At 49.2% G+C, this 26992-nt stretch overlaps 2 protein-coding genes across 6 annotated transcripts in view; both read right to left on the minus strand.

Moving 5' to 3' along the window:
- Positions 1–91: 91 nt before the first annotated feature.
- LOC131205925 (protein spinster) lies at positions 92–19582 on the minus strand. 5 transcript variants are annotated; one of them, XM_058198236.1, is made up of 8 exons: positions 18575–19582; positions 6109–6466; positions 5721–6047; positions 4564–4825; positions 2871–2969; positions 2467–2803; positions 1859–2285; positions 92–1424 (listed from the first exon to the last, which is right to left on the minus strand). In XM_058198236.1, the coding sequence occupies exons 1-7, from the start codon at positions 18948–18950 to the stop codon at positions 2134–2136; spliced, it is 1911 nt and encodes a 636-aa protein (XP_058054219.1). In that variant the 5' UTR covers positions 18951–19582; the 3' UTR covers positions 92–1424; positions 1859–2133. The 5 variants fall into 5 exon arrangements, with proteins under 5 accessions (XP_058054219.1, XP_058054217.1, XP_058054218.1 ...); XM_058198234.1 differs by having other exon boundaries at positions 92–1427; XM_058198235.1 differs by lacking the exon at positions 4564–4825 and adding an exon at positions 5196–5457 and having other exon boundaries at positions 92–1427.
- Positions 19583–21933: 2351 nt separating this feature from the next.
- Positions 21934–26992, minus strand: part of LOC131214146 (kazrin) — a 31124-nt gene continuing 26065 nt past the window's right edge. The window contains exons 12-13 of the mRNA XM_058208519.1: positions 23107–23130; positions 21934–22356 (exon numbers count right to left, since the gene is read on the minus strand). Coding sequence (XP_058064502.1) covers positions 21934–22356; positions 23107–23130 — 447 coding nt within the window. The remainder of the gene's footprint in view (positions 22357–23106; positions 23131–26992) is intronic.

Here is a 26992-nt window from a genome sequence, read left to right on the forward strand (position 1 = left end):
GCTTCAAGCCAATCCTGCTGGACGTCTACGTCGGTGTCTACGTCTTAATACAAAGAAGTTCAATTAAAACAAGGAATTCCAGGATTGCCGGAAAACATTCATGTTTGTTTCATTATGTTTATTAACATTTCATTCTTTCCGTTCTCCGCCTTGTGTTTTGCTAAGGAAAAGGAGAAAACAAACAACCGAATATACAGAAAAATCGACCAATAAATATTTCCTTGCTTTGTTCGCAAAATACTAAACGCATTTTCTAACCAATTTGGCTCAAATGATTTCATTTCATTACGCGCAACGGTACTCGGAAGTTTACTCCTTAAAAGAGTCTATAAGACGAATGAATGCTGTTAGTTGTTGGGCAATTCAGATAAGAAACGTAACTTAACCGGGGAGTTGAGAGAATGCTTTCTTCCGTTTTTACGAGACGGTAATGGTAGAACTTCAAATCAACTCCCGTCAATCGTAGTTTTTCAGTCAATCCAGTCCCGGCGTCAGGACCATTCCTTTTACGTCTTGTTTGTCAGCTATCGAAAACATCACCAAAGCTCCACGGTTTCTCACCTGTGTTCCTGCACCTATTTACCATAAGATCTATTGCTTTTCACACACCCTCGTCCATTCATGCTGTGATGCCAATAGTTAGTTTTAAGGCAATTGAGACACTCGCGCGTTCTTTCTCTCTCTGTGTGTCTCTATATCTCTTTTACTTTCTTAACGTAACAACAGCAAGTTGATGAATCTAATACAAACATTGTTTCCCGCCCGAGCGGAACACGTGGTAATTATTGTTAATGCTATCGACACCTTCGGTCGAAAATCCTTCTAGGTGCGCTTTCTGCGAACGGGAGTAGTGGTGTGTTGAGTCTATATACATGCCACCGTAGGAGGATGGTTCACTTCCTCTACTTCTACTGTTGGGGGACGACGTTCCCTATCGTGTCGACCTTTCAGTTCATCTAATGTGTTGTGACATAATGAGCCGCACGCGATCCTATGTAGGTCCCAAACGTAAACGAGGTTGCCGTCGAATACGGTCATCGATTACGAAATAGAAAATAAACCTAGTATTTTGCATCCTTACACACTACGACATACCCTAGAAGCTCAGGCCACGAGGGACCGCGAGCGGTTGCAGTTCAGTTCAGTTCTGTTTTGTTTCTTTCTTCCAATTGGTGTTCACCTAAATCTACGGTTTGGAGCACACGGGGACGCATCGTTGCAATGAGCAGCAAAGAATCGCAATCCCTCCACTTAAAGGGCTCCTCCACGTGCCCTGCGTAGGACTTTGGAGTTTGGACCACGGTTGTTTCCTTCCAAGCAACTGCTCCATGGTCATCCACTTCACGGCCGTGTGCTTGGTAACGTGTCTTCCACATCGGAAAGCGAGCTCTCCAATCGATGCGCGGAGGCCGAATTCGATTGTGCTACTGGAGAAAGAAGAAATTGGACATAAATTGAGTGTTAAAACAGTCAACTACTGGCACGAAGTAATCGATCTAAGCAAAGCACACAGCACGGAGAGAAACAAAACTGAGTATACTAAACGGAACAAACGAAACACGGGATTTGAAGATCATCATAACAACTTGCTACTTGCAACTACTAGGAAAATACGACAGCAAAAAGTGATGTACTACAAGACATACACAGACGATGTTATGTGCAACAAACACGAACAAACTCTTCCGAACATAGGAACTCAAAAGGACGACAATCAGGAACTTTCCACACCACACTACAACCACGGTTAATAAAAACAAAAAGGGGGCCAAGTTCAAAAACAAAACTAAATTAAACATCACAACAAAATGACCCCGAGGAGCCACACAGTTACATTGATCCGTGTCGCAAAACTAACCTAGAATTAAGTGCGCTAGCATGGTGGCTTCATCTAATTTTCCCGATTCCGGAATAGCGATCGTGCTGGTACACGAGACACAATCGAATCACGGAACTCAACTGCCCTTCGGTTCGTAACAGGGGGACCGGTATGGGCAATGATTAAAGGGGTATCGGGGATGACGAGACCAGGGGAACACATTGTACAGGAAGCATTAAGTGCTGCCTTCCGAGAGACAGCTACGAACCGAAGGACACCACCAATTAGATAACTTCAGTCGGTTGCTGCCGCCGTTAGGACGCCGCAAACGGGCGTCGGTGCTCGTGGACGCCGCCATCGCACGGTGCACCGGTGCACAGCGGACCGATTGCCTGGCGCAGACCATCGTCGGTAGCATTACCATCGGAAGCGGAACCGGAACTTTCGCTTAATTCTAGCTGACAGCCTGCGGTGGATACGAAGAACGAAAGCGCGCATAAATGACGTGTAAATGAAGTAGCCGGAGACGAATGGCCCCGAACGAGAACGAGGCTTACGGAATGGTGCGCATAAGCAAGATTCGAAAAACGGGACTCCAAACAAACCGGAAGCGAATAAGACGGCAACACTCTAACTGGCCAACTTACTTTGGACGGCCGCCGAAGCGCGTGCTTTATCACGCACGATATAGATGGCGGTCACCATGAAGAACAGTCCGCCTAGAATCTCGACGAAGCACGTCGAGAAGAGGGAGTACTGCAGGGCACGGAACTTCACCAGAGGCGTATCGTCCTCTGGTCCCATACCGAGGCCGGACAGTTCCAGCGCCGGGGTGGTGCTGGTGCTGAGCGTTTCCAGTGTCGTCGCGGTTGCGTTTTCTGCCAACTGCGATAGGCTGCGCATGCTGATGGAAGGCCGCATCGATTCGATGCCAGCGTAGGCATCGGACGACAACCGAATTACTCGCTTAATAGCTTCGGACATCTAAAAGGACGAAGGTTTCATTATGCGGTGCTCTGTCGTACATCGGAACGGAAGGCACGATACTTACCAGGCCAACGAAGTATGGACTACCGGCATCACCGAGTGCGTGTGAAATCAAGATCTGGAACGCTTCGGCGGTGGAACGCCGCGTTGGCACCACCACGTACTGTGAGGACGAATCAGAAGAATACGACGGTTAGCGATGGATAGTTTTGGTGGTTTGTTAAAAAATGTTTTAATTTTTCATGCACAAAATGTTAAGAAACCAACGGCTTGGCCTATGAACAGTGACGGTCCTATTTACACTACTGCAACACAGATGGCGCTACTCGCACTCGAGAGACAATGCAGAAAACGACGCAGAATGGAATCTCCAACCACAAGGGGTCGATTCGAGCGTGGCTTTTAAACGCGTACTTCATGCGTGTCAATGCTTTTTTCGTTTTATCACAAAAACACAGCATAAATCATAACAAACGCAATGGCGAAAAATATTCCGCAATTGCAACAGTAAAAAATCACCGTTCTCATGAAGAGACGAACGTCTGTTACGTCTTCTTTTGCACTATGTGACAATCTACGGTACCGCCGATTACGCACCCGTACGTTCTAATCGATTTCGGACGATCGTAGCGCACGATCAACGGTTAAGAGAGAGCATATGGAGGGTGTATGGGCGACCGTTTAAATGGGATAATTTTCTGCCTTGTCTTGCGCTCTTTCGATGTGCGTACGTTTGTGTGCTGCGAATTTTGCCTAACGCCTTATCTCCTCGGACCGTTGGGAGGCCTTAGCCGTTGCTATATATTAGAAGCCGGTTAAGAAGGTTAAAAAGCGTTACGATGGGTGCGAAAGTTTTATGCCAATGCTACCAACAAAAGCAAACTAATGTCATCAAAATCACAAAACGCAACACGCTCACACATGACTCACAGACACGATGGAAAAGATCTCAGGAATGCAAAGGGGAGGCTGAAATCAGAGCTCTTTGAAAGAATGCAAAAGCACCAAACTCAGCGTGTCAGCGAAAAAAAAGGTTTCTTTTAGCAAACAAACGCCCAAATGGAGGAAACTTTGTCTCTAATGCTGGAAGCAGGAAAAACAAAAACCAACATTGTCTGTGAAGCCGAGCGTCTAGCCACAAGACGACGGCAGTTAATGGTTTGGCGATTAGTTTGAATTGCTTGCTACATATATTGCCTGCAGTCACGGAAGGTGACGAAGATGGAGCATTCTGTTACCTCAGTAAGAAACCAGAACTGAAGTGAATGAAGTTGTCTTCTTTCGATGTAAATCTCAAAACTAAAGCTAAAATCTATCGACGCAAACAAATATTTGTACGAATGAACAGTAAAGCAGACAAAAATGGACTTCCAAAAGAACCATAGCCGTCAGCCAGCGATAGGACACAGACCACGCCGAAGGACCCACATCCATTAAACCTAGGACCCAACACCGTATAAAAACATATAAAAGGACTTTCGTGTTTGAGAAGAAGAAAATGAAGGATGGTGTGTCGGTGGAGTGTGTGAGAGTGTTGCATTTCGAAGAAAGGACTAGCGACGAGACACCTGACCCCAAATCAGAAAGTTAGTAGGGATAGTACACAGAAACACAGTAGCAACAAGCACAGTTATTCGATTAGACCCGATGCCAAACACCGGCCGTGGCAGTGTGTGGGTGCACGACGACGAGTGGCCAGGAAAAGGGTGGTTTTGAAGAAGAAGAGATTTTAAACATGAATGGCATTTGGATCTTACCAGAAGAATGTCCGCTACGATCGCCCAATTGAGATTCAGTGCTAGTTCGCCGAAAAAGATTAGAACATACGTCGCGTAAATGTTGACGCGAACCATGAGCATTGCGCCGATCAGCAGCGGCGAGCTCACGATCAAGCCGAACGCACAAATGTACGGATCGGCCTGCAGGTACTTTGTGCTGTAGCGCTGCGAGAGGTACGAACCGAGCGGTACGCCTATGATACCGGTCAACATCGTAATGGCACCGAACACGAACGACACGCTGCGCGTGTGGGAAAGAATTTACATCGAGCATCACGGGGTAATGGAGCGATCGGTGCAAGGATCGTTCGTGTGGTCGGGTCCATAGATTGTCACACGCGCGGAAGCATTCACCGAGAAGCGAATCGATCGCCAGTACCCGGATCACCGACGGATTGATGCCACAGAGAGAAAAAATAGAAAAAGAAAGAGAGAAAAATGATTAATTTTGGCACTAAGCAAAGGATATAGCGGCCAGGAAAGTTAATGATGATAACATGAGCTGCCCAAAACCCGCTGATCTGTCGACTGCGAGCGTGCTGTGCCACCGGTAGTGTTCCTGATCGCCGAGCTGTTCTTAGGTCATCAGTCGTAGGCTCCTGTACCCTTACCAGCAGCATATCGGCGACGATCGACCAGGACAGATTAAGGAGTAATTCGCCGAAAAACACAAATGTAAAGCACCAGCCGCCGCTGTACTTGACCATGACGAGGCTAAGGTAGATGAACGGTGAGCTACTGATCAGTCCGGCGGCACAGATGAGTGGGTCACAATGTTCAGCAAACTCGCGAAGCCGCCGCGAAAGGAACGATCCGAGCGGAACGCCGATCAAACCGGCCGTCATCGCTATGATCCCGAACCGGTAGGACACGCTTAGAACGATATGGATTAGAAGAAGTTACAAGCAGGGGCGCGGTTGACAAAGGTAGCATCAGCTTCTCCCATCCAAGTCCCACGGTTGACAGCCACGTGAAATATGTCGGAGCCAATTCTTTGCTAATTTATACTTGGATGTAACTTGGATGTGGGATGGCAACACTACCTTCTCGACCCTACAAACGGGGATTATTTGGGACAAACGAACACTCGCCGGACCCTCAGGATATCGATCTCGTGTGGACCACACGATACTTACTCGTTGAGCGTAACGTGTTCGTTGCCCGCCTGTGACATTAGCCCGAGGTGAATGAACTTGGGTCCCCACCAGGCGAGGGCTCCGGCTACGAAGGCGACACAGGTGAACCCACCGGTCGACAGCATGAACGAGCGATTTCGAACCAGCGCCTTGATGTCCTTGGTGTACGAGGTGGCCTGCATGTGGTGGGACGCTTCGCTTTGCCCGCGCACCGGTTCCCGCAGCATAATGATGAGTGCTACGGCGATTGCACCCAACACCGGTGTCACGCGCAGTGCCCAGACCCACGAGTTCATCAGGCTGGCCATTTCCGCACCGATAATGTACCTACAAACAAAACGAACCAGTTAGTCTATCCGTTCATGGAGCCGTCGGCCGAAATATTTACCCGCAACCGGATCCCACCGGAATGGCGAAATAGAACAGGGCCAGCATCTTGGAGCGCATATCGCCAACGAACAGATCGGAGATGATCGTCGGGGCAATCGTACTGTACGACGCCTCGCCGATGCCGACCAGGGCGCGGAACGTGATGAACCATCCGAAGTGGTTCATGTACGATCCGAGCAGGGTGGTCGTGCTCCAGAGCGAAACCCCGAGGACCATGATCCACTTGCGGGAATACCGATCGCCCAGATACCCGAAGATGGGCGCGCAGATCATGTACGACAGGACGAACGCCGTCTGCAGGAGGCCTCCCTCGTCGTCACCGATTTGGAAGTGATCCTGTATTTCCGTGAGCACACCTGAAGAAGAAGCCGAAGAAGAAGGGTACAAAATAAAGTCAAACACGATTAAACCGCCCGACGGGCACGAGGATCGTTAGAGCGTGGATGCGAAAATGTTTTTGTGGGGCACGGAACTCGCCAGAACCGAACCTAATCGGAATACACAAAAGCGCGTTAATCAAACGTTGGTCATAAGACGTCTCGCGTACGTCGGACGTCACGCGGAAGGGAAGCTCCGTAACGAATTCGTTCCGGCTGGAAGAAGCATTGAGAAGCCCTGAAGAAAAACTTTTGGAGGCTCCCTTGACGCAAATTCGCAAGTGAGTGCCAGTTTTCATGGTTTGTTACGAAGTAGAAATTATTTGTATAGTTTATGGACAACTTTTTAGTTGGTTTGAACAAAGAAGTAATGATTTGAAGCGTACATACACGAAGCGCAGGACAACGCTTTCGGTTGATAAATATTTAAAGTGTTTTTAAAGCGTCACTTGTTGGCGCTCTGGGATTGGGGCATAGTAATGAGCGGGTTATAATTTATGTCAAATGCATTTGTAGCACCCACTGTAGAGGGTCATTGCATTCGGCCGACAGTAATTAGCTCTGTCACGGTTTGCCAATTAGCACAGCCCTCCTTAGTGGACAACTCAACCCCGGCACTCGCCACACACATTTAAGGTTCATTTCCTCTGGAAACAATTTGATTCCGCAAAACAAGTTGGCGGCCTTTCAAAAACAATACTCTAATCACAGCCATCGCATGATCACTTGGCGGGCATCACGCCACAAACATGACGAAGGACACGCGAAGGCACTGTCTCCTGGCGACTTTGAACTCATCTCATCCCGAAGAACCCCAACCTTCAGTCTGAGCGGACTTTGAAACGTCGGATGACGCTTGTCTCCACCGGGAGGCGCCATCACAAACCGCCGGCGGACATTGTTTAAAAATAGTGTGTTTTCAGATCGCTTCCGCCGTCGACTCGATGCGACTAGCCGTAGAATAAACCAAGCAGCGGATTGCATCACATTGGTTTGCCAAAGGGAAGAACGAACGCCCGACTCGAAGGATGGTGGTGTCGGTTGGATCTTTAGATAACCAACGGTCGGGTCGGGATCACAGAATTGTTCACCGGTGCTGGCAATCGGAGCTAGCGCTCCGGTCGAGCACCGATTGATTGCCAATTAGATTTAATTCCATTAAATTGACACCGAAAGGTCGGCGAAAGTCAATGATCGTGAGACCCACATTCCCGGGGACCTGGAAGACTCTGGAAGGTTTCAAGAGAAAACAAACTCGAGGTCAATTGATTCAACAGGGAATTCAATTTTGGCCGGCGTTTGCGCGCCATTCTGGACCTGCGAGGCGTGTGGGTTACTGCGAAAATTGTATTATGTGAGGCTCCTTGTTTGCGAATTTTGTACTTCAGTCCATCGTGATCGATTGACCTTGTCACATGGCCGGCCCCCGTCGCGAATTGACGTTCCACGATGATCTTCTTGATTGACGCTACACCCGAGGGGCCGCTCGGGTGTGGACTGCTGCCAACACACGATCAGGTTGGTGGTTCATCAATTCGAACCAGAGGCCAAGGTGTGGACGTTTAAAAGAACTCCGTACCCCGATCGCAACAGCGATGTAGACTGATGAGATGGATCGGTGGAGTCATCGTCTAATTAATTTCAAGGAAATAAAAATCAGCAAACCCAGCAACTGGAGGCACATCGTCCGCCGCGATGGATACGGGTCACGGGTTTCCATCTGGAGACTGCGAGACACTAAGTCTCAGAAGAAAAGGCTCGCCGACGAAGATGAGTCGTTGGGTTTTTGCTTTGCTCGCGTGGTTGGAACACATGCGCAACGAACACATTTACTGGGCACGCGAAAAATCGCACAAATAAACGGTTGTATTTTATTTTGAAGTGTTGCGCCGCTCGGTACACACCATTCTTCAGATGGGATGCCGCCGATCGTAAAGGTACTTTGTGGATCTATTTCATGTTGCATAAGGCCGCAAGGATCGTTTTGGTATGCTTTCGGGCATAGTTTATTGTTTTCATTTAACAAATTGGTAATAAACAACCGTCACCTGATCGGAAGAAGTACTCAATCTGCTTCAGAAGCTGTCGGTTGGGCTCGTGGTTCGTACAACTAAACATAGTGTTGTTCCTTGTTCAAATACCATCCTAGATTTGATTGCTTGAAACGAGACCCAGCTGAGAACATAAACATCTGACTCTTATGCTGAGGGTCTGCCAGTTGACACTAAGCCACTCGGTGGAACATTAAAAGGGATCCGATAGGACGATAAACATAAAGTCTTTGAGCATCTTTCTCTCATCGTTTCAAAACATACAGAAAGCGGCGACGATTCACAGGTCTCTCACCGGGCTAAAAATAAAGTCATGAGAGTGGCACCGTTTTTTTACAACGGAATAAGCTGCATTTCGAGTAAGAAAGTGCACCACGTCAACTGCGGTGCAGCTGGAACAGATCGATCGCAGTCTTGCGTGAGGGCCTACGAATGATTGAACGGGACGGCCCTGATGAAGGCACTCATAATGCATCAAACATCAACACCCCACACACTTAAGACCTTTTCTTCCCCCGGGGGCGAAGGGGTATCACTGGCACTTCTTGGCAACCCCGTGAAGTGTTAGAGCGCTGATATGATCCTCAGACACCAAACAGCTGGCCGGTGCAGCGCCAAGCTTGCGATGCGATTACTTCATTCCCCCATCACACACGAGAGGAGGGTGTTGCCACTGCTGGGGGGCTTCTTGGAAACGAACGGAGGGTTACCTGGGAAGAGACTGAATCAGCAGACCTTAAAAGATACGCGCGATACGCCCCATTCGACCGTGACACACACGCCGCTGAGCTCTTGTGTCTCTGGCGGGCGTCTTGAGCCAGTTGATCAAGTGCTAATGAAGTGGTAGGTACTTTCTTCCTGTTGGGGAAGGCAACCTTCAATGCTGGCAAGAGAGTCACCATAAATTCACGCTGTTGAATCACCATCGCAATAATATCCATTTTTGTAGCCAGTGTATCGAGTGCTCAAACGCAAGGGTTTATGTCATCAAGGCATTGGGCCACCCTATGGGCCATGAATCTGTGCCATGCGCACAGCTTACACGATGCCTAGGCCGCCTTGTAATCGTTACATCACTAGCTCTTTCGCTGTAAATTGTGAATTTGCAGCGCTGTTCGCTATTATAAATTGGTCAAAAATAGTCTCCAAATCACTGCACCCAGACGCCAGAGTGACCCAGAGAAGAATTGGGCCACAAAAAGAAAGCCTTTCTACAGGGTGGCTCATCTAGCGCTCTTTTTCCATTTGGTAGTATAAAAAAGGCTTAATATTTTTCGATGCTTGAATGGTTGATTCTTTAATAGTTTTATGAAAAACAATTTCGGTAAAATATCCACCACGATTGGGTTAGCAGTAGACCTATTCTTGAGTACTTTTTCGATTGTATCTGGTCCTATCTCGGCAATGGCATCTTGAATTTCGGTCTTGAGGTGGTTTGTTCGCATAACATTTATATTTCACCGCGCCCGAAAAATAATAGTCCAATGATATCAGTTCCTAGCTCCTTCAGTTCCAATTCACAACACAATTTCTGCTGATTAATCAATTTCCGAAGATTGGGCGCAGGATAACGATTGTGGCTGTCTTTGTGACCTTTCTCCATTCATTCAATTCGATTAGGCTTCAATGAGCTTCATGAGCTTCAATTAAATCATCTTTTCAACGTATCGTACAGTTTGAGTTGATGACTCACCATTTTGCAAATATGTTTTTCATATTTCCTAATTTTCTAAAACCAAAATAGTATGTCATATATAAATTTGGTGAATGAACTTTTCAAATAAAAGTTCACGCATCGAAAAATATTGAGCCGTTTTTTTGTTATAACCAAATGAAAAAAAGAAACTTAAATGGGCCACCCTGTAGTTGCTAATCTTTCCTGATGCTTAGATGGGGCGCGTGTGCGTAACACGCGTCCGTACCTCACACAGTCATGGACCAGGGTGATTAAAACCTTTCGATCGAATAAACTGCAGCCGGCGGTTTGGCGCAGTCCGCAAATGGCCGCACTCGTATCAACTTATTGACCGTTTATCAGGGGAGGGCGCGATAGCGTGCGTTTTGTAATCGTTTGATCGGAATGAGAATTACCAGCGAAATGCCACCTAAAGCCGGCGGCCCGTCAAACTGGTTCCAGCAAGGGTCCTTATCAATGTTTCGGTGGGGGGTTCGGGGCACTCGTGTTGGCCGACTCGTCCACCACCGAACAAAATCAAGCCAACTCCCCAACAAACCGCTATATCAAGATGCCGACTCGCGTTTCGGTGGAATTCGGACTGAGTTTGGGAAATCTTAACCAAACAAATAACAATTATACGGACCCCCCAAAAGACAAACTCACGCGAGAGGATCAGTGCCGAGGAATGCCGCCGTTTGTGCTAGCGTTCCCCGCTATCTGGCACCACGTGCCGCTCCGTCGCCGCGGGCCGCGTTTTCGCGTAATCATCATTAACCGGGTGCGTCGCGCTCACTCGCACCGTCACGGTGCGGCGCGTGACGTCATATCGACAGTTAATCGTGCGCGATTGGTCGATTCCGGATCGCGCCACTCCGACCCAGAGAGGCGAGAGCGCGAGAGAGGCCGCGCCTGGTGCTGATAGTTTGCGTAATGCGCGAAAAACGACGAGAGAGACAGGCTCAATCCGTTCTCTCTTTGTCTTCGGAGTGCGCGAACGCGGCGGATGCAGCGCATCCGTTTCTTCGCGTTAGAGAAGTGTGGCGAAGAAAAACTGCAACCAAGTCGGAGTACGGTTTGCATTCTGACCGTTGCGTGTTGCGGCGTCTCTGTGCACCGACAAACCGGCTAAAAATAGAGCCGCCACCGTCGCGACAGGATTAGCTCCTCGCAGAGTCTGTGGCCCGTGGCCAAAACAAATACTTATGGTATTTGCTCCCTCAAAGCAAGGACACAGCGAGCGTTTAGACGTCTACGAAGCGGCCGTATTGTTTGATGTTGTAATTAGCGTCTACTGATAAGAAGCCACACGCGGTACATCCGGGAATCGTGGCGAGAAGAAGGGTGGCCAATCGAACCGGACTCGGCTAGTTGTGTTGGCAGCGAAAAATATTATACGAGGGGACTCGTGGTGCCGATGTACGCGCAGGCGTGCCACCGACAACACGTGATGCGATCGTCCCATGCAATCCGACCAACCGAAAGAAACATCCGCCGGACTACCCGATGACGTGGTGTTGTTTGGATGATTAGAAAACAACCGTCGGTCTGGAGTGTGTAGGGAAAATAGACAATGACCTCATCACGCCGCCCGTTCTGCCGATGAAAATGAATCCTTGAAAATGAAAACTCGTACACAGTCCGGAGTCCCAACAAGTGCAGTGTGTCCCCCTTGACTAACGGTTTGTTGCCTCCTCATCGATTGGCTTCGCATAGTGCACCATCATGTCGTACGATGTTTGATTAGCAGTGGCCGCGGACTCTCCAAGAAAGCCTCGATGGTCCCGTCGTCTGTGCGGTTGTCGCGTGCCACACCCATCTACGACGACACCTGTGTTCCATTCAACTCTGCCGCTCGTTCTCACGGCGGAGCGGGAAATACGCTTAAGAGTGCCCCCCTTTGGTTCCATTCACTTTTCGCCACCATCTTGCCGGCCGGCAACAGGAAGTGACGCAAAACCGGCATCGGTGCAAAGGTGATGCTAATGATCGGTCGGTACGGTACCTCCGATCGAGTTGTTGGGAAAGGTGCAAAACCTGCTACAGCTACAGAAATTATTTTTCCTCGACGTCGACGACGAAGATTCTGGCGCTTGGTGAGAGGTTATAATTATCGCGCAATCTAATTGCCGTGTGGCCACAAGCATCGGGCACGTCGGCGCAGTACCGGCGCATTGTGTCGCAGAGAGGCGATTGTGGTCCTGAGCAACGGACACTGATTGCGGTGCACTTATCAGGCGGAGGTCTGGCAACCGGTGGGCAATCAGCTGGTCACGGTGACGCAAGGACTGCGACTTGTTGCTGTCGATTGTGAGATAGGTGTCCGGCATCTGCAGGGGGTTATTTTGGGGAGACATTTGTCCAAACATTCTAAGTGCTTAGCATCGTTTACTTTTTTTATAATGTCCTCTTTTTTACAGTTTTGTGAAATGTCATAAAACAAAGTAAACGGAATTAGGTTCTTAAGGTTGTGTCTCATTCTGGCTTGTTCTTCCATTTCAAGAGGTGCTTCGCAATGACCCTCCCCCTGTGCTTAGGGCGTCTGCCCGTATCAATTACATCGCCGCTCGAGTGGAATGTAAATAAAGTTCACCATTGCTTGCTCCATCACGATGGATGTAGTGACAGGTTCGATAAAAAAAGGCATAAACAAGCTCGGTAAGGTGTTTATGCTGGGCCTCACGTGGATAGCGCACCGACCGACCAATAAATATGTCAATCAATCGACAAACCGTTAAACGTAGCTCGTATCGTCCACCAGTTGTTGCAGCGGAAGGAATGTTTGGCTTAAGCCACATTACCCACACAAAAACATGTACGGGGGAAGAATGCCTTTCGGTAACATAATGCCGCCCGCGGGTGCAACCGTCACAACATTACGCTGAGCCGCGCCCTGACACCGTTGGGCCGGTTGTGCCTGAAGGTGGAATGCTAATGTGCATTCCCTCTTGACGCCACGGTGGCGTCCGGACCGAAATTATCGGCGGGGTTCGCGTCACCGTCACCACAGTTATGCACATCGCACAGTGCACGTTATGTAGGGGTGTTTGCATGGATCAATATCAGGCGCTCAACAAATATGCCATCGTAGTCTTACTAAAATATGGTGCCATATTCAAAATTATTTAAAAATGGACCGCATTGAACAAGCATCTCTTTTGGGGGGCTTAAGATGGAAACATCACATCTTGCGACATGCGATTAGAAGATGATCTATGCCGCCTGCCCAAAGACCGACGGTTGACAGGATGACGGACGCTTTCAGATTGATGGATGAAATGTGCATCCGACGCAGCATGCAATCCCTACTGCCGATCCTTTCTCTCCGACGACGTCCTGCCCTGCCCGGCTAGTAAATCTCAGCGTGATGGATTCCCCACACGGAGGGGTGAAAGAAAGACGACTTCGAAACCCACGAAGCAGCAGGATTTAAATCGATCGATAAATTTGTGGTCCGCCCCGCAGGCGGGCGGGTGAAATGCATTAACAGCGAGTGTGTGGGTGGTGCGATGATGCATCGCCTTGCATGTGCCCCGCCAGAATCATGTTACGGATAGAATTTAATTTAAACGCGAGATAATTTATGGTCCGTCCCGAACAGAGAGAGCGAGGTCGGTCGAGGTGAAGGTGCATCGACGAGAAATGCATCCCACACGCCCACGTGGCCCGGTGTGCTGGGCCCGCTGGGCGTAACGCGGCGATGCGGAGGGTGTGTCGTTAGTGTCGATGATAGTCCACAAGCGCGGGCCTCAGACACAGCATGGAACAAATCAAAATTGAGGAGGAAAAACGAAACCGAAAGCCCACGATCGCGGGGGTTTTTCCCGATCGAAACCGAAACATCCGGCGGTCGCGGTAGGCGGTAGGATCAAATTAAGCCAACGCGACGCATCCGAATCCGGGGGCCAACGCGTTTCATGTGCTACGGAGCCACAGGATGGGACAGTGAATTATTAGCCCCCCAAAAACATGCCCAGCTTCGAACGAAGAAGTTACAACAAGCGGAACGTGGTGGTTGGAACTCTGGCACGGGGAGGACCACCAGTTCCCGTGTGTGCCCATGTGGGAGACTGTTCCAAACCTGTTCCAAGAGGGTTCAATGGCTGCCGACGTGGAACAGCTTGAGGATTAGAACGCAGTGGCAGACACTACGGCAGTGTACGGATGGCTTTCGGAACAATTGAACCCCTGGTGTGACCCCTGCACTTGACGCAATTAATGGTCTTCATCCATCATCTCATTAGCCGATCGGACAGCTTCTTGTACGCCATCCGTACGGCGCCCCCGACCTGAAGCGAAGAATTTAAAATGGACGCAAAATAAATAAAACAAAACACGTTACAGAGCTTCGAGTCCCCAGCCACAGTGTGGTAAGCTAAGCTTCGAAACTCGTGCCCGATAACCTAGCTGCTCACGCGTTCGTGGCGAGGACCGCGTTTTTGCGCAGGTCGACCGTAGAAAATGTAAACAAACTTAATTGTCCTTCTCCAAGTGACTGCATCTCGAGTGTCGGTGGCCACTACTATTTGGTAGGTGACCCCATTTATGTTGCTCTTACGTGCGTTACTTTTGCTGTCATCATTCGCCGGCGGGCGGGCGGCCGGTTTGTGCCACGTCGAGAGTGCCACCCGCTTACGAAACACGCTTGGCTCACCGGTGGGTGAGAAGAAGATGGCCGTTTCGGGGCTGTTCTCCGGCGGTGGCGCCGATATACGTGGCGCGCTGGAGTTGAGCAATGTTACAAAAACTGGCAACAGTATGTTTTGGACCTCTCCATGGACCTTTCTGGCTCCCAGAATGATGGTAAAGAAGCTAGACTTTTGGGTCCGACGAGAAGGGCTCAGAGTTGGCCCTTGGCAAACAATGCACCGGAAAAAGATTAATTTTCTCCTATGTTGCATCCTGTGTCTCCGAATGAAAGATAAGAGTATTTAAGTAACTAGCACCGAGATTGAGCTCGAGAGTGCATGAAATAAACAAACTCCAACATTATGATTGCAACAAATCACAGCCGGACCGCGTTAGACTAACCAGTCTTGGAATGGAGCAACAAATAGGTGATTCCCAAACGACACAGGTTGACACCACCACAAACAGCACCGGTCGGCGGTTTCGTCGGCGGCCACGACGTGCCGAGGCAAGGTCGAATTCACAAGAGGGGTGCAAATTTTGGTGCCACGCGATTGCGAACGGGTTGATAAAAAACACACGCCCGCTGACGGAAGGCGGGCGCGAAACACCCAAAAGTTTATTTGGCTCAAGGGTTTCGTCACCAAAAACCTCGCCCAGATAAAGGTTAACATTTTGGGTGCGTTCGGTGATATGTTTGGGAAATCAAAATATCGAAAACGTGACGAGAATTTGACCAACTTTCGAACGGCAGAAAAGAAAAAAAAACACGAAGCAGGAATCCGGCTTTCATCGCTCCGACGATCGCCATCTTCATGAGCCGGGGCACGGAGGAATCGAAACTAAAGGAAAGTGACGTTAAATCCGTTCAATACGACGGTTAAATCAAACATTACTTTACTCTTCCCTCGCTTGGTTGGTCAGCGGCGGAGATACGGTTAACGTTTGAACGGAAGCTAAAATGTAAGGAAAATCTGAAACCGGAAAGCTCGTCCGGCTTAGCACTGGGGAATGGAAATTTCGGTTTCGAAATGTTTTAATCTGTCGCTGGCCAAGTCGCCCGGCCCGGCAAGTGAAATTGCTTTTACTTTTCGAACACTGGCTGGCCGGCCGGCCGGCAGCTGTAATTAATTATTTGGTTCGTCGAGTCGAGAAGAAGTGGCCAACATGAAGAAAATAGCCACTCCACTCACTGGGCATTAAACGATCTAAACGGAAGCAGTGCTGCGAAATATGAGAACTGCTGCGTCGTGATGCTGCTCCGTCCGAAAGGGGCAATGAGTATGACCTCATCAGCTCTCGCTCTGGGGTGACTCAATCAACAACAACCGCTGGATGGCAAATCTCCTCCGCAATCCCGACGAAGCTTCGGTTGATTGCCGGCCAGCTTAAGGTTGAGTGAGGATTTGAAACTCTACCTCATCCGGCCGACCGCTTTTTAATTGGACAAGCAATCGTGTGTCACCCACTGTCGGGGAGGTTATTACAATGAAGGCACACCATTATGCCTTGGCGTAGTCGGCCCTCGGCGGGCCGCAGCGAATATTTAACCATTATGGGGACGTAACGTTCTCGTCCAGGGGGCAGTGCAAATGAAAGATGCATTCCTCCCCAAATGTCCCGGACGGCGGACGCCAAAGAAGAACATCATAATTGCAAGCGAAAGGCAGAACACGGCCGTGGGAGAGTGGGTTCACGAGTTCACGAGGTGCAGCGAGCTCCACTTGACACGATTGCAGCAGATTCTTTTGCCGGTCGCTACAAACCACAGTCAGGATTCGGTTGAATGCATGCACTCGGCACTAATTATCACCGTACCGGGAGAAAGTGCGACCTCCGACGGATTGCAGCACAGAAAGAGGAGAGTAACTTGCCAATGGAAAGCGGAACTGAGTTAGAACGGTCGCCAGAGTGGCTTTCGAGAAGGACTCGAGCTCGGCGTCGTTACGGAAGCTTCAACGGGACGCGCAAAACGGAGCGTAGGCAAAAAAAATGTACGATTTACGCAACAACACGTGGAAGGTCTTGCGGTCATTATGATTGGACGTAGTAAAAACGGGGAAGATTGCGACCCATTGCCGTACGTTAATTGAGTTTCATTTTACGGGAACATAATAGTGTTATCATTTGTCCGCCCGGTCCGAATTTTGGTCCGTCCCCAAAAAAGGTCTATGGTTCCGACGATGTGGCGCGTCCACTTTGCTCGAGCCGTCAATCAACGGCAATCAGCGGCTGTGGTGCCGGCCGTTACACAAAATTATGACTGACAAATGGGTTTGTCTCGGGCAGAAGAGAAAACCAAGGGTTACGACGTTAAACCTGGAGCACTCTGTGCGGGAAGGACTCTTTTTGAATGGGGCATCCAAACAAACAAAAGTTAAGCAAACGAACCGCAGCATTGGGCGTGTTCATTGCGAAACCCCGAAAAGTTTAAGAAAATAATCCACCCTTGGCATCGAGCACCTTACAGAGAAGTTCAACAAATCATCCACAGCCCATTCAAATGCTCGGGAGACGTCCTGGCAAAGGCAGAGAAGACCCTCTCACAACCCGGGACGACCTTTCGGCTGGGGTGGCAATTGTTCAATATCTTTTTTGGCCGAGGGTAGAAACATATTTATTTTATTACAACAACCACGCACAGACGCACCGCATAATCCATAATCAAGGGCGTTATTTGTTGGGCGATACCACCGCGGTACCGATGATAACGTGGCCGTCTGGAGGGGCCGGGTCGAGGGGTGCCCTTCCCGTTACCACAGCCAGGTCCCTCCTCGGCACTACATCAAACGGCTGTTGATTTTTAATCTCCCAACAGGGAACCCGGATGGCCAACACAACCGCAGGCACCCCAGAGGCAATGAATAATGCAATAAATAAAAAGCAAACATGCCGCGGACCTGAAAAGAACCGGGAATGCAGTTTTTTGTGGTTACAATCCCAGAATTCATTGCAAGATGTCACGCAGCGCAGGGCAGGATTAGGAACGACTTTGGACGGGAGATGAATGCGAAGCGGATCTTTGCAGCCACCAAAACCGATTCCAATGGGAAATTTAGCATGACGAAAACGAATCTTATCGCTATTAGACGTGATGCAACGAAGGGACGAAGATACGGATGCTTCACACGCTGATCACCCCAGACAATCTTTGGTGGGCAGATAAGCCCCTTCGATGGGTTGGTGGCCTGTTGGTCTGTTGTGAAAAACGGTTGACGGTTTCGTTTTGTCGTCGATTCGATCTGCCGGTGGATGGTTGATTGCCCGATGCCACAATTCAGCGCACCCTCTCAAAGCGCTGATAACACTTTACTTCGAATCATTCCTGTCCTCGAGTGGCGTGACAGGGATTGGGAAACTCCCACTTCTCCAGAGGACCGTTTTCAGAAACCCATCCATCCTTAGATGCACGCCAAGGACTGCCTTCCTTTTGAGGGGCGACACCATTTCGCACTCAGTAATAAGCACCTTGGGCTTCATTATTCTTTTAAGGATTCATTTTGTGGGGGGCGAATTTGCCGACGAAACTTTGCCGAAACTCCGTGGGTTTTAATGGCATATTACAACACCCGATCTTTATCGTCGAAGCTATCCTTTATCCCTTCGGATGCGTTGAGCACGTGCGAAGGCGCTTGGAAGAAAGCAAAAACAAAGGGTTGCCAAAAAAAGAGACAATGGCATGGATTGGCCACTGCCGCCCCAACCTGTTGCGCGTACCCCTGTTCGACTAACCTGCGATGGTAAACCGGTCCATGTAGTTGATGAGATTAACGAAGCAAAGGACGCCCACCGTGAACCAGGCGCTGGCCCTTCCCGTCCCCGTCACCGTGTCGACCGTGGTCGCATCATCGTCCTGTCGGGTCTCTTCAATGTCGGCATCATCCAGCGACGACGTAGCGGAATCCGAATCCTGTGCCATCAGTCGTTGCTGTGAGTTGGTGGCCGGTATTTTACCGGCCGGATTCGATTGAATCGTGCCGGGCGTCCCGGGTGCCGCCGGTCCCGTAGTAGAAGCCATCACGGTCGAGGGACTGTCCTGGTCGCCGCCAACGTTTGCCGCTTCGATCGGAGGTTCCGATGCAACTTTCCGGTACCCTTGGCTCGGCATTCACACGCCGGTCTCAGTAGGCTGGCTTCCGGTGGAGACAAATCGAAAAACGATAAACACACACAGACGCAACTATCTGTCGTGGCCTGTCACTTTCTTTCCGACCGCGCCGCGCGGTTTGTGCACGTGGACGTGGGTTTTTTTGTATGCCGTTCCGATTGGGTGAAATGTGACTATGTGGCAGATGGCCGCCGCGGTGTATCGTACGATGTTGCCACTTTCTTCTGCGCACAACACGCACCGAAATATGTAAACATACGCGACCTACACAGCCGACTCGCAACCAACACTACGTCAGCCCGTCGATCGTCCGATGATTTCGCGCACTCACACTCCGGCACTCTGGGTATGCACCGCGCGCGCGGTATGCACGTTCTAAGCACGGCCGGTTTACGGCTCGAAAAATCTGCTAACCGCTTTCGGATTTCGTGCAAACACCGCTCGGCTTCGTCGAGTGCCTTTGTGGAGCTATTTTTAATATTACAACACACCGTCCGGCACGGTGCGGGATTGGCGCGGACTTGGCGGATCGACAGCAGCGCGCACGGTTCGCGAAATGCACGCTGGTGGAGCCGTTTTGGTAAGGCCCCGGTTGCGGAGTAACGGATCGAAGACACTTCGTGACACGAATCACCCCGGCGTGGCGAACGAAACGCAAAACACGTCCGCACGCGTGAACTTTTTTTTTGAAATGAAACAAAAAATGAATTTCTCGGTATTTTCTGACAGCCGTTTTTTCCTAACTGCGTTCCCGGTCTCTGTTTTTCTCTTTCCGTTTGACTGATGACTAATACAAAAATGACGTTTCCCAAGTCACTTGCGAAAAATGGCTAGTTTTGCTCATGCAAAATATGGCTCATGTAAAATGTGGCTAATTCTCAACCGGCTCATGTAAACATATGGTTGCGGTTGATGCATTCAGTTTGAGCTATTGCCCACTAGGTGGCCGTCGCGTTCTGAATTTGAATTTCGATTATTGAACGTTTTTATACCGGAATACGTAAAAATATCGTATTTTAAACTTGAAAATACTTGATTTTTGGATCGAAAATGTTGGAGAAATCATTGGTTCCGATAGTTGATAGATTCACTCAAAAATTGCTTCATCCTCAGTCCCGTCTAGATTAGTCGAAATTCCTGTCTTATTAAAAGACTAAAGAATGTCTTGCTTGATACTGGCTCCACCAGCTCAAACTTCCCTGCAGGAGCTGGGTTGCCATTCGTCTACGCTTCGCATTCATTTTGAGTGGTAGATAATCACAATCGGCAATTAAAAGTAGAACGGTTACAAGCCAAGGCAAAAAAATGGTTGTTAAGCTTGAGAAAAAGCCAGCTTGCGATTTATGAGCCCCAAAACATCGGACAGAAAGTGCTACTTATGCAGGACAGAACACGGTAACATTTAAAACGGCGCATCGGATAAAGCAATGTTTTATTCTTGGAACACCAGTTTCGGAGGCATAAATCAAACACTTGTGGAGACACTTTGCTGTACGGAATAATTCAGTTAGTTAGCTTATTACTTTATTCAAACACCTCGCATTAATAATACCGCATTATCCATTAATATTTCCGGTGATAGGTGATACATTACTATAAAATAGAGTTTCTCAATAAATACACTGTGACTTTGGTCGTCGGGTTTGCCGTAATTTTTGGTTGTTTGCTTAATTCAATCCTCTCTCCCAGGTCGTTTCGCACACCGTTTGAGCGTTTATATGTTAATGCAAAGTTGATTTTGATTCCAACGTTCTAGAATAAGTTACTAGCTGTCTGTGTTTGCGTGTCCGTATGTCAAAATGCGACGAATAAATAGTTTTGCTTAACGTTTCTTATCATACGCTATCTCGCACAACAATGATTATCCTGTCGAGCGTTCGCCCGGAACACTGTTATGGTTCGCCATTTTCCAGCGAATACGAACAGTTCTTTTCCGCTCTTGGATGGGCGCTTGCGATAAGTTTTTTATAAACCAAGCGCGGCATTCACTTCACTGGTCAGTGGCTGGTGATATGGTATTTGAAGTCGTGTTTATTACGCGAAGTACCTATTGGCTGCTATTGAAACATGTATGAACAAACAAAACGATGGAATTGATAGTGTGCGCCATAAAATCGCCAACAGAAGCCCGATTGCAAATTCACCCGATGCAGTTTCGAAATCTCCTTCCTAGTGCCGGATCGATAACACACCAGCACGATGTGACTAATTCCCGCCGATGGCCACCCGCCAATTAGCACCGATTTCGGCCAAACAACTTCCGCTGACCGTTGGTCTAATTAATGGAACAATTATTAATGCTCGCCGGAAACAAAGTGGCGCCATTCCGTGCGTTGCGGGTGGCGCGCTCGAAAGATCCAAATCCTCGGATAGATGGCCGAAAATAGGCGGCAATCGATATCGGTTGCGCTGGTAACACTGCTGACTACGATAGCCGTTACCGAAATTGCCCTGACAACACCTTTTCCGGAAGAGAGAGGGCGAGAGAGAGAGAGAGAGAGAGAGAGAGAGAGAGAGAGCGAGAAAAACCGAACGCATTGAAATAAATGTTGCAAATTCGCGAGTCGAGCGTCCTGGAAATGGCCAATCAAAATGGCTGACCGGAATTTAATGCATCGGGCCGATGCGGGGTCACCACAGTTCGCAATAACAGTGATGGCGGTTAACCGACGTCGGAAACGGAACCCCCAACGGTTCGCGGGAGGCGGTCGGGAGTTCGTTCTTCTCGCAGCGGGTGGGAACGTTGGCCCCAGCGGGAGTGAGATTAATTGCTTAAAGTTCGCCCACCGGAAGTGAAAACGGTGTGCGGACAACGGCTCATTGTTGACCCAAACACAGATACACACTCGATTTGGGATTAGGTTTCGGTCACATCATCTGCAGCTCGGTGTCGATTTTAGTTAATGGCATTAGCTGCCCGCCTCGTCGCCTTGGAGATGCACCTGAGTGGCACTCGCGCAATCTGGGGTCACTTCCGGCGTGTCTATCCGATCGGACCGACCGCGGGGATCTCGATGTCACTGATGCTCTTCACGCGCCGATGTTGAGCATACTTGGGGAGCGTCGCATGGCCACTGTCCATCGGCGGTGCACTGACCCGGTTGTTGGTGCCGGCCACAGGACCGGCGTGTTGCAAAGGTACTCCGAGCGGATCGCTGGTCCGTCCGCCCGGCACCGGCGGAGGGGCCGATGTTGGCGGTGGCAGATGGTGAAAGAAGGCCGGGTGGCTCTGGAGTGAACCGACCGTCGCGTAAATGCCACCTTCGCTGCTGCTGAACGACGGTGTTGGTGAGGTCGAACTGTAGACGCTGTTCTTATCCGAACCGGGGCCACTTCCGCCTCCGTTGCCGCTACTGCCACGTGGTTTGTAACCGGAAGTCATCCTGAACGCTTTGGTCAGCGAGCCCTGCAATCGGAGTGAAGGAGCGTTGTTTAGTACTTAGTTCCCATTAGTTGCCACTACTGGAAAAGGAAGTTTTGAAATCTAAGAAAAACAAACGCAACACAATTTCGTAGAATCTGTCTAAATGGCGAGTGGCTCTGATGGATCAAGTGGCTTCGTCGGTGTTTTTTGGTGCAGCAGGTCCTCAGTTCGAATCTCGTGAGATTCGTTATTATCTTTTTATCATAGTTCGTTTCTCAATGTTAATTTAAATTAAACCAAAAGTGACCACCGATACACAAGTAAACTATATAAAATTTGCCGACTAATTGGGCTGCACAATAAAGTTCGGGCTTCGTTGCACAATGGCGCTGTGTGTAGCCTGTAAAAGAACACTTAATTAAAGGGTCCCGTGTCTGTGTCCCGTCGTTCGCCCGTCGACAAAGGACCAACTTTAGACGGCATTTCGTTATCATAATTAGATTGGAGCCCTGTTTCAATTGCGGTACTTCATTAAGGGATTGAAGCCCGAACACAAATCGGATAAATAAACCATCGCCACGACGGGGTCGTACACACACAGCTGTTGCCCCGAACTTGGCCGTAACACTGGCGCAGCCGACGCAGATCCTTGGGAAACTTTTTGGCCTGCACCGGCAACCTGCAACTAACTCTGTAAAGCTTCGAATCTCCACAAAACTTTTGCACCACCCGGCTGACCAGTAACTACCGCACGGGACCCAACGAAGGAAAGGATCTTTCGCTTTACCGTACCTGCGATCCTTTCCAGGCGGCAAACTGCACCCGCGAGAGTGTTGTGCCACGTTGCGCAAGTGGGGTCGTGGCGAAGGTTCATGCAGGTGGGTGGGCCGGTGGGTGGGTTGGGGGGATGGTATCCGTACGGTCCACCGAGCGGGAACGGTCGCAGTGTGACGAGTCATGGTGGAGTGAAAACGGGCAAAAGGATAAAAAGAAAGTGAAATGAAAAGTAGAGAACGCCAGGGCCGGGGTTTCTAGGTTACGCTACACTTATGGCACACTAAGTGACGGTTCACATGCCAGCTTCAAATCACACATAGACGAGCATATGAAAAAGATAGAGACCACAACCCTGAAAGTGCATGAAAGAAGGATTATGCTAATGGTGGCCCGGGAGCAATGCTAATAAGGAATGCATAGCATAATAATGAAAGAAATGTTTCAACACATCGCACGGTTTGTTAAAACCAATAAACGGAACTGATGCGGAAAATCTTACCACTGTAATACCCTTAAAACCATCACCGGAAAACTCACAGCCTATGAGGGGTGGTGCTGCTTCTACTTACTCGGCAGCTCATGGCGCTGATGGCTCGCACTAAAGGATCTAAAGGCTGGGAACGGGGCAAATGGGAAGCGGGCGGGATGTATAGCAACCGGAAAAGCGAACCGGAAGTCCGGTAAGCCAACAAGTAAAAAGACGAGTAAATTCGCGTTTCCAGCTCGTGTTTTTGTTGCTGTCCTGCGGTTCAATGATTAATAGATTTTATTTATGCTTTTAGCACGTCCTTCGATTCCATTTTTTTGTCTGCGTTTGGGTTTTTCCGGTCCGTTGGTTGGCCTCTCGGTCTCGTTTTAAAGCTTGAGACCGTGGCGCGTTCGCGAGTGGTTTCAGTTAAATGTGCGCCCGCTTTGATCCAATCCGCGCGATGCTTCCGATAGATAGACGTTATTTTTGTTTGACTTCTGCTTTTTTCGATATTCTCTGTACAAAACGAGTGACGAAAAAATATACGTGGAGATACTTCTATAGACCTACGGTGTCCTATGTGCATTCGCTAAAACCCTCTCGTCGCGCATCACCGGGAAATCCATTTATATCCGTGTTTTGGTTTTTCCTCCCCTTTTTGGCCGCCTTTTCATTTTCGGTGCACTAGTTGACCAAGTTGTGTCCCCATAGTGGTGCGCTCTCTGGCCGGTTTGCGTTAGAGTAAAGTTTGCTAATTGTTTTGCGCTAATTCTGCGTTTTGCGCTAATGTCCGCGTCCTTTTCGTTTTGCTCTATGGCAAACTCGCGCGGTTGTGCTACGAAAGACGACAAGACGATAAAGTAACAAACGGTTGTGTTGAGTATTAAGCTATTCGTTATTTGATTTTTCTCGTTTTAAAATGGGTTTTTGTTTCTGCTGTGTACTGTTTGATTATAATTTTCTTGCGTCTGTTCGTTTTTCGTTTTCCTTGGACTCATGTTTCATTATCTATTTTCATTAACTACCTTCCGTGGGGTTTGCTATTGTTTCGCGGGTTTTGATTTCTTGCCAGCCGTTCACGACGTTCCAACGGTGCATTCGTGTTTGCTCCCGACCACCGCCGAAAGAAGAATTATTCGTTTCACAAGGCGAATTGGAAGAATCGACAAAGGAAACGGGACATTAACTGCGCTTTCCGTTGACAAATCGATACGTAGTCGGTCGCTATTTTGATTGAGAAAATTTCGGTGTTGCGAAGACGTTCACTCGCACCGAAAAGTGGGAATCGAAAGCCACCGGGGCGTGTCATCGTTAAGATGCGCCGAAAGGACGAAATCACGTTCCTCCATTGTTTGCCGTTGGCGTTAGGGTCTTCACGGCATCACTCGTTCTTGCACCTCCGGGACCGCTGCTGTTCGGAGGGGTTCTTGTCGCCATGATAAGTCCCTGCTTCGGGATGCAGCACTCGCAGCGATACATAATTTAAATGCCACGTGCAGCACTCGGGCCCTGCTTCGCTCGGAGGGCTGCCGCGGCAAGGAAAGGATATTCCGTCCCGATATAGATAATGTCCCGGGTTCACAGCTGGGCCCCGGAGTGGATATTAAATTTAATTTGCTAGTCCGACAATTTTCCACGCCCGGCCACACGGTTCTGCGTTGGGCGACCGACTTGCGATGCCGGTGGGGTTTGGCTATGGTTTTTAATTATTAATGCGAGTTCAGAGGGGTGAATAATGGTCAAAACATGGACAGCCCGAAGATCGTTGGCCGTTCAGCACGTTGTTGGCGGGCCCTTTAATCTAGCATTCGGGGCGATGCTCTCACGATGATTATTCGAACGGAAAGTGAAGTTGATTTAAATATTGAGCAGCTCTCGGAGATCGAACATGCTCGACCTTTGTACGGTATCGGAAGAATGTAATGCTTCCTATGAGGCAATTAACTCAAATCAAACCGTCAACGGACAAAGGCACCGTTTGAAAGTGGCTCTCTCTAGCTCTTTGTTAGGCGTCTGCCCGATGGTGATAATCGTATGTAAATTGGCCAACGGAACGCTATACTAAGGATTCTTCACCTGGGGGCCGACGAGACTGACACGTGCCGTGCCCGACAACTTTGCATCTTTGATTCCATTTCGGTTGATTGATTCGACATCCTTTGAACTCGTGGACGGCCTTTGATGGTGGTAATTCGTCCTTTTCCGAGCCCTGGAGGTTTGGCACAAAGGAAGTTGATTTGAATTTAGCGATCGTTCAATTTATGACGAGCTGCGTGAAAGACTGCTGGTTAAAAGCCTTGGGTTGTAATAAATTATCCAAAATATGATATGCTCACTTTGCACTCCACGGCGTGAATGATAGAGTGACAAGTACAAAAACCACTCCACGCTGCCCTTTTGGGGTCCTGATGGTGTAGGTAGCGGAAAATGGGCACGCTTCCCGGTTCAATAATTTAAGGATGCGTCCAGCAAGCGAGATGAACGCTAGGAAGTACCACCGAGCCGAGCGGTCTCTTCAGCGGCCGAAGAGTGCCCCGAAGAGAGCTGTTTCGACTGCTAATGGGAAGCGTAATAGAGCTGACAAATGCAGTCGGCGTCAGCGTTGGCGAACGTTCGCCTGGCAATTTCCTGTCCGTGATGGCTATTTATTCAGACCGGTGACGGGTAAAGTCCGGGCAAGTTTATTCATACCGCTGCCGGGCTAAGGAGTGATCCGATCCTTCTCTTGACCGCTGCAACTCTCCCACAGCCCACCGGGGTGGACATTCGCCGTGTCTCGTTGCAAATCCTCGCGTTATGCACAAAGCAGCATATTTGATTCCGGTTCGCTGCTGTACGCTGCCATCGGACGACCAACTGGCTCTTAATGCTGCCGTAAACTAGAACAGCATTACGAGCGACCTTGTTTGCGAGTCTACTTTGTGTTCGAGTGCCAGGAGACTAAGCAGTTGACCCAGATCCGCACCGACGACTGTTTGGCTTTGAAATGGAAATCTTTTGACGACCATCGACGAAAGTGACCGCGCGACGGGAATCGGTAAGCATTAGATTGGGCTTTTTTGTGGAGTCCTTAAATGCAATAAAGTGTACGTCGTTAAGTACATCATTAGAGTGCCAGCCAAACCAAGCAAACTAGGGAAATAATCCTTCAACCAAGTGGCCACGGATTGCGGGTCTTTTTCCTTCGGGCACGATGCACTAAATTAAATAAACGTTCGCGTTGGATGCTTGTTGCACAGCCCCAGTAATGTTTTTGCGCTCGATACCAAATTTGCCCGTTTTGTGAGCGTGTCGAAAAAGGGCGTTTTTTTGCGTGGCGTGGCGGTTTGCTGATCGCGAAAAACAGCTAGTTTTCCTCGCCCTTTTTCGACACGCTCACAAAACGGGCAAATTTGGTATCGAGCGCAAAAACATTACTGGGGCTGTGCAACA

Source organism: Anopheles bellator, chromosome 1 (assembly GCF_943735745.2).
Source record: "Anopheles bellator chromosome 1, idAnoBellAS_SP24_06.2, whole genome shotgun sequence".
Classification (NCBI taxonomy): Eukaryota; Metazoa; Arthropoda; class Insecta; order Diptera; family Culicidae; genus Anopheles; species Anopheles bellator.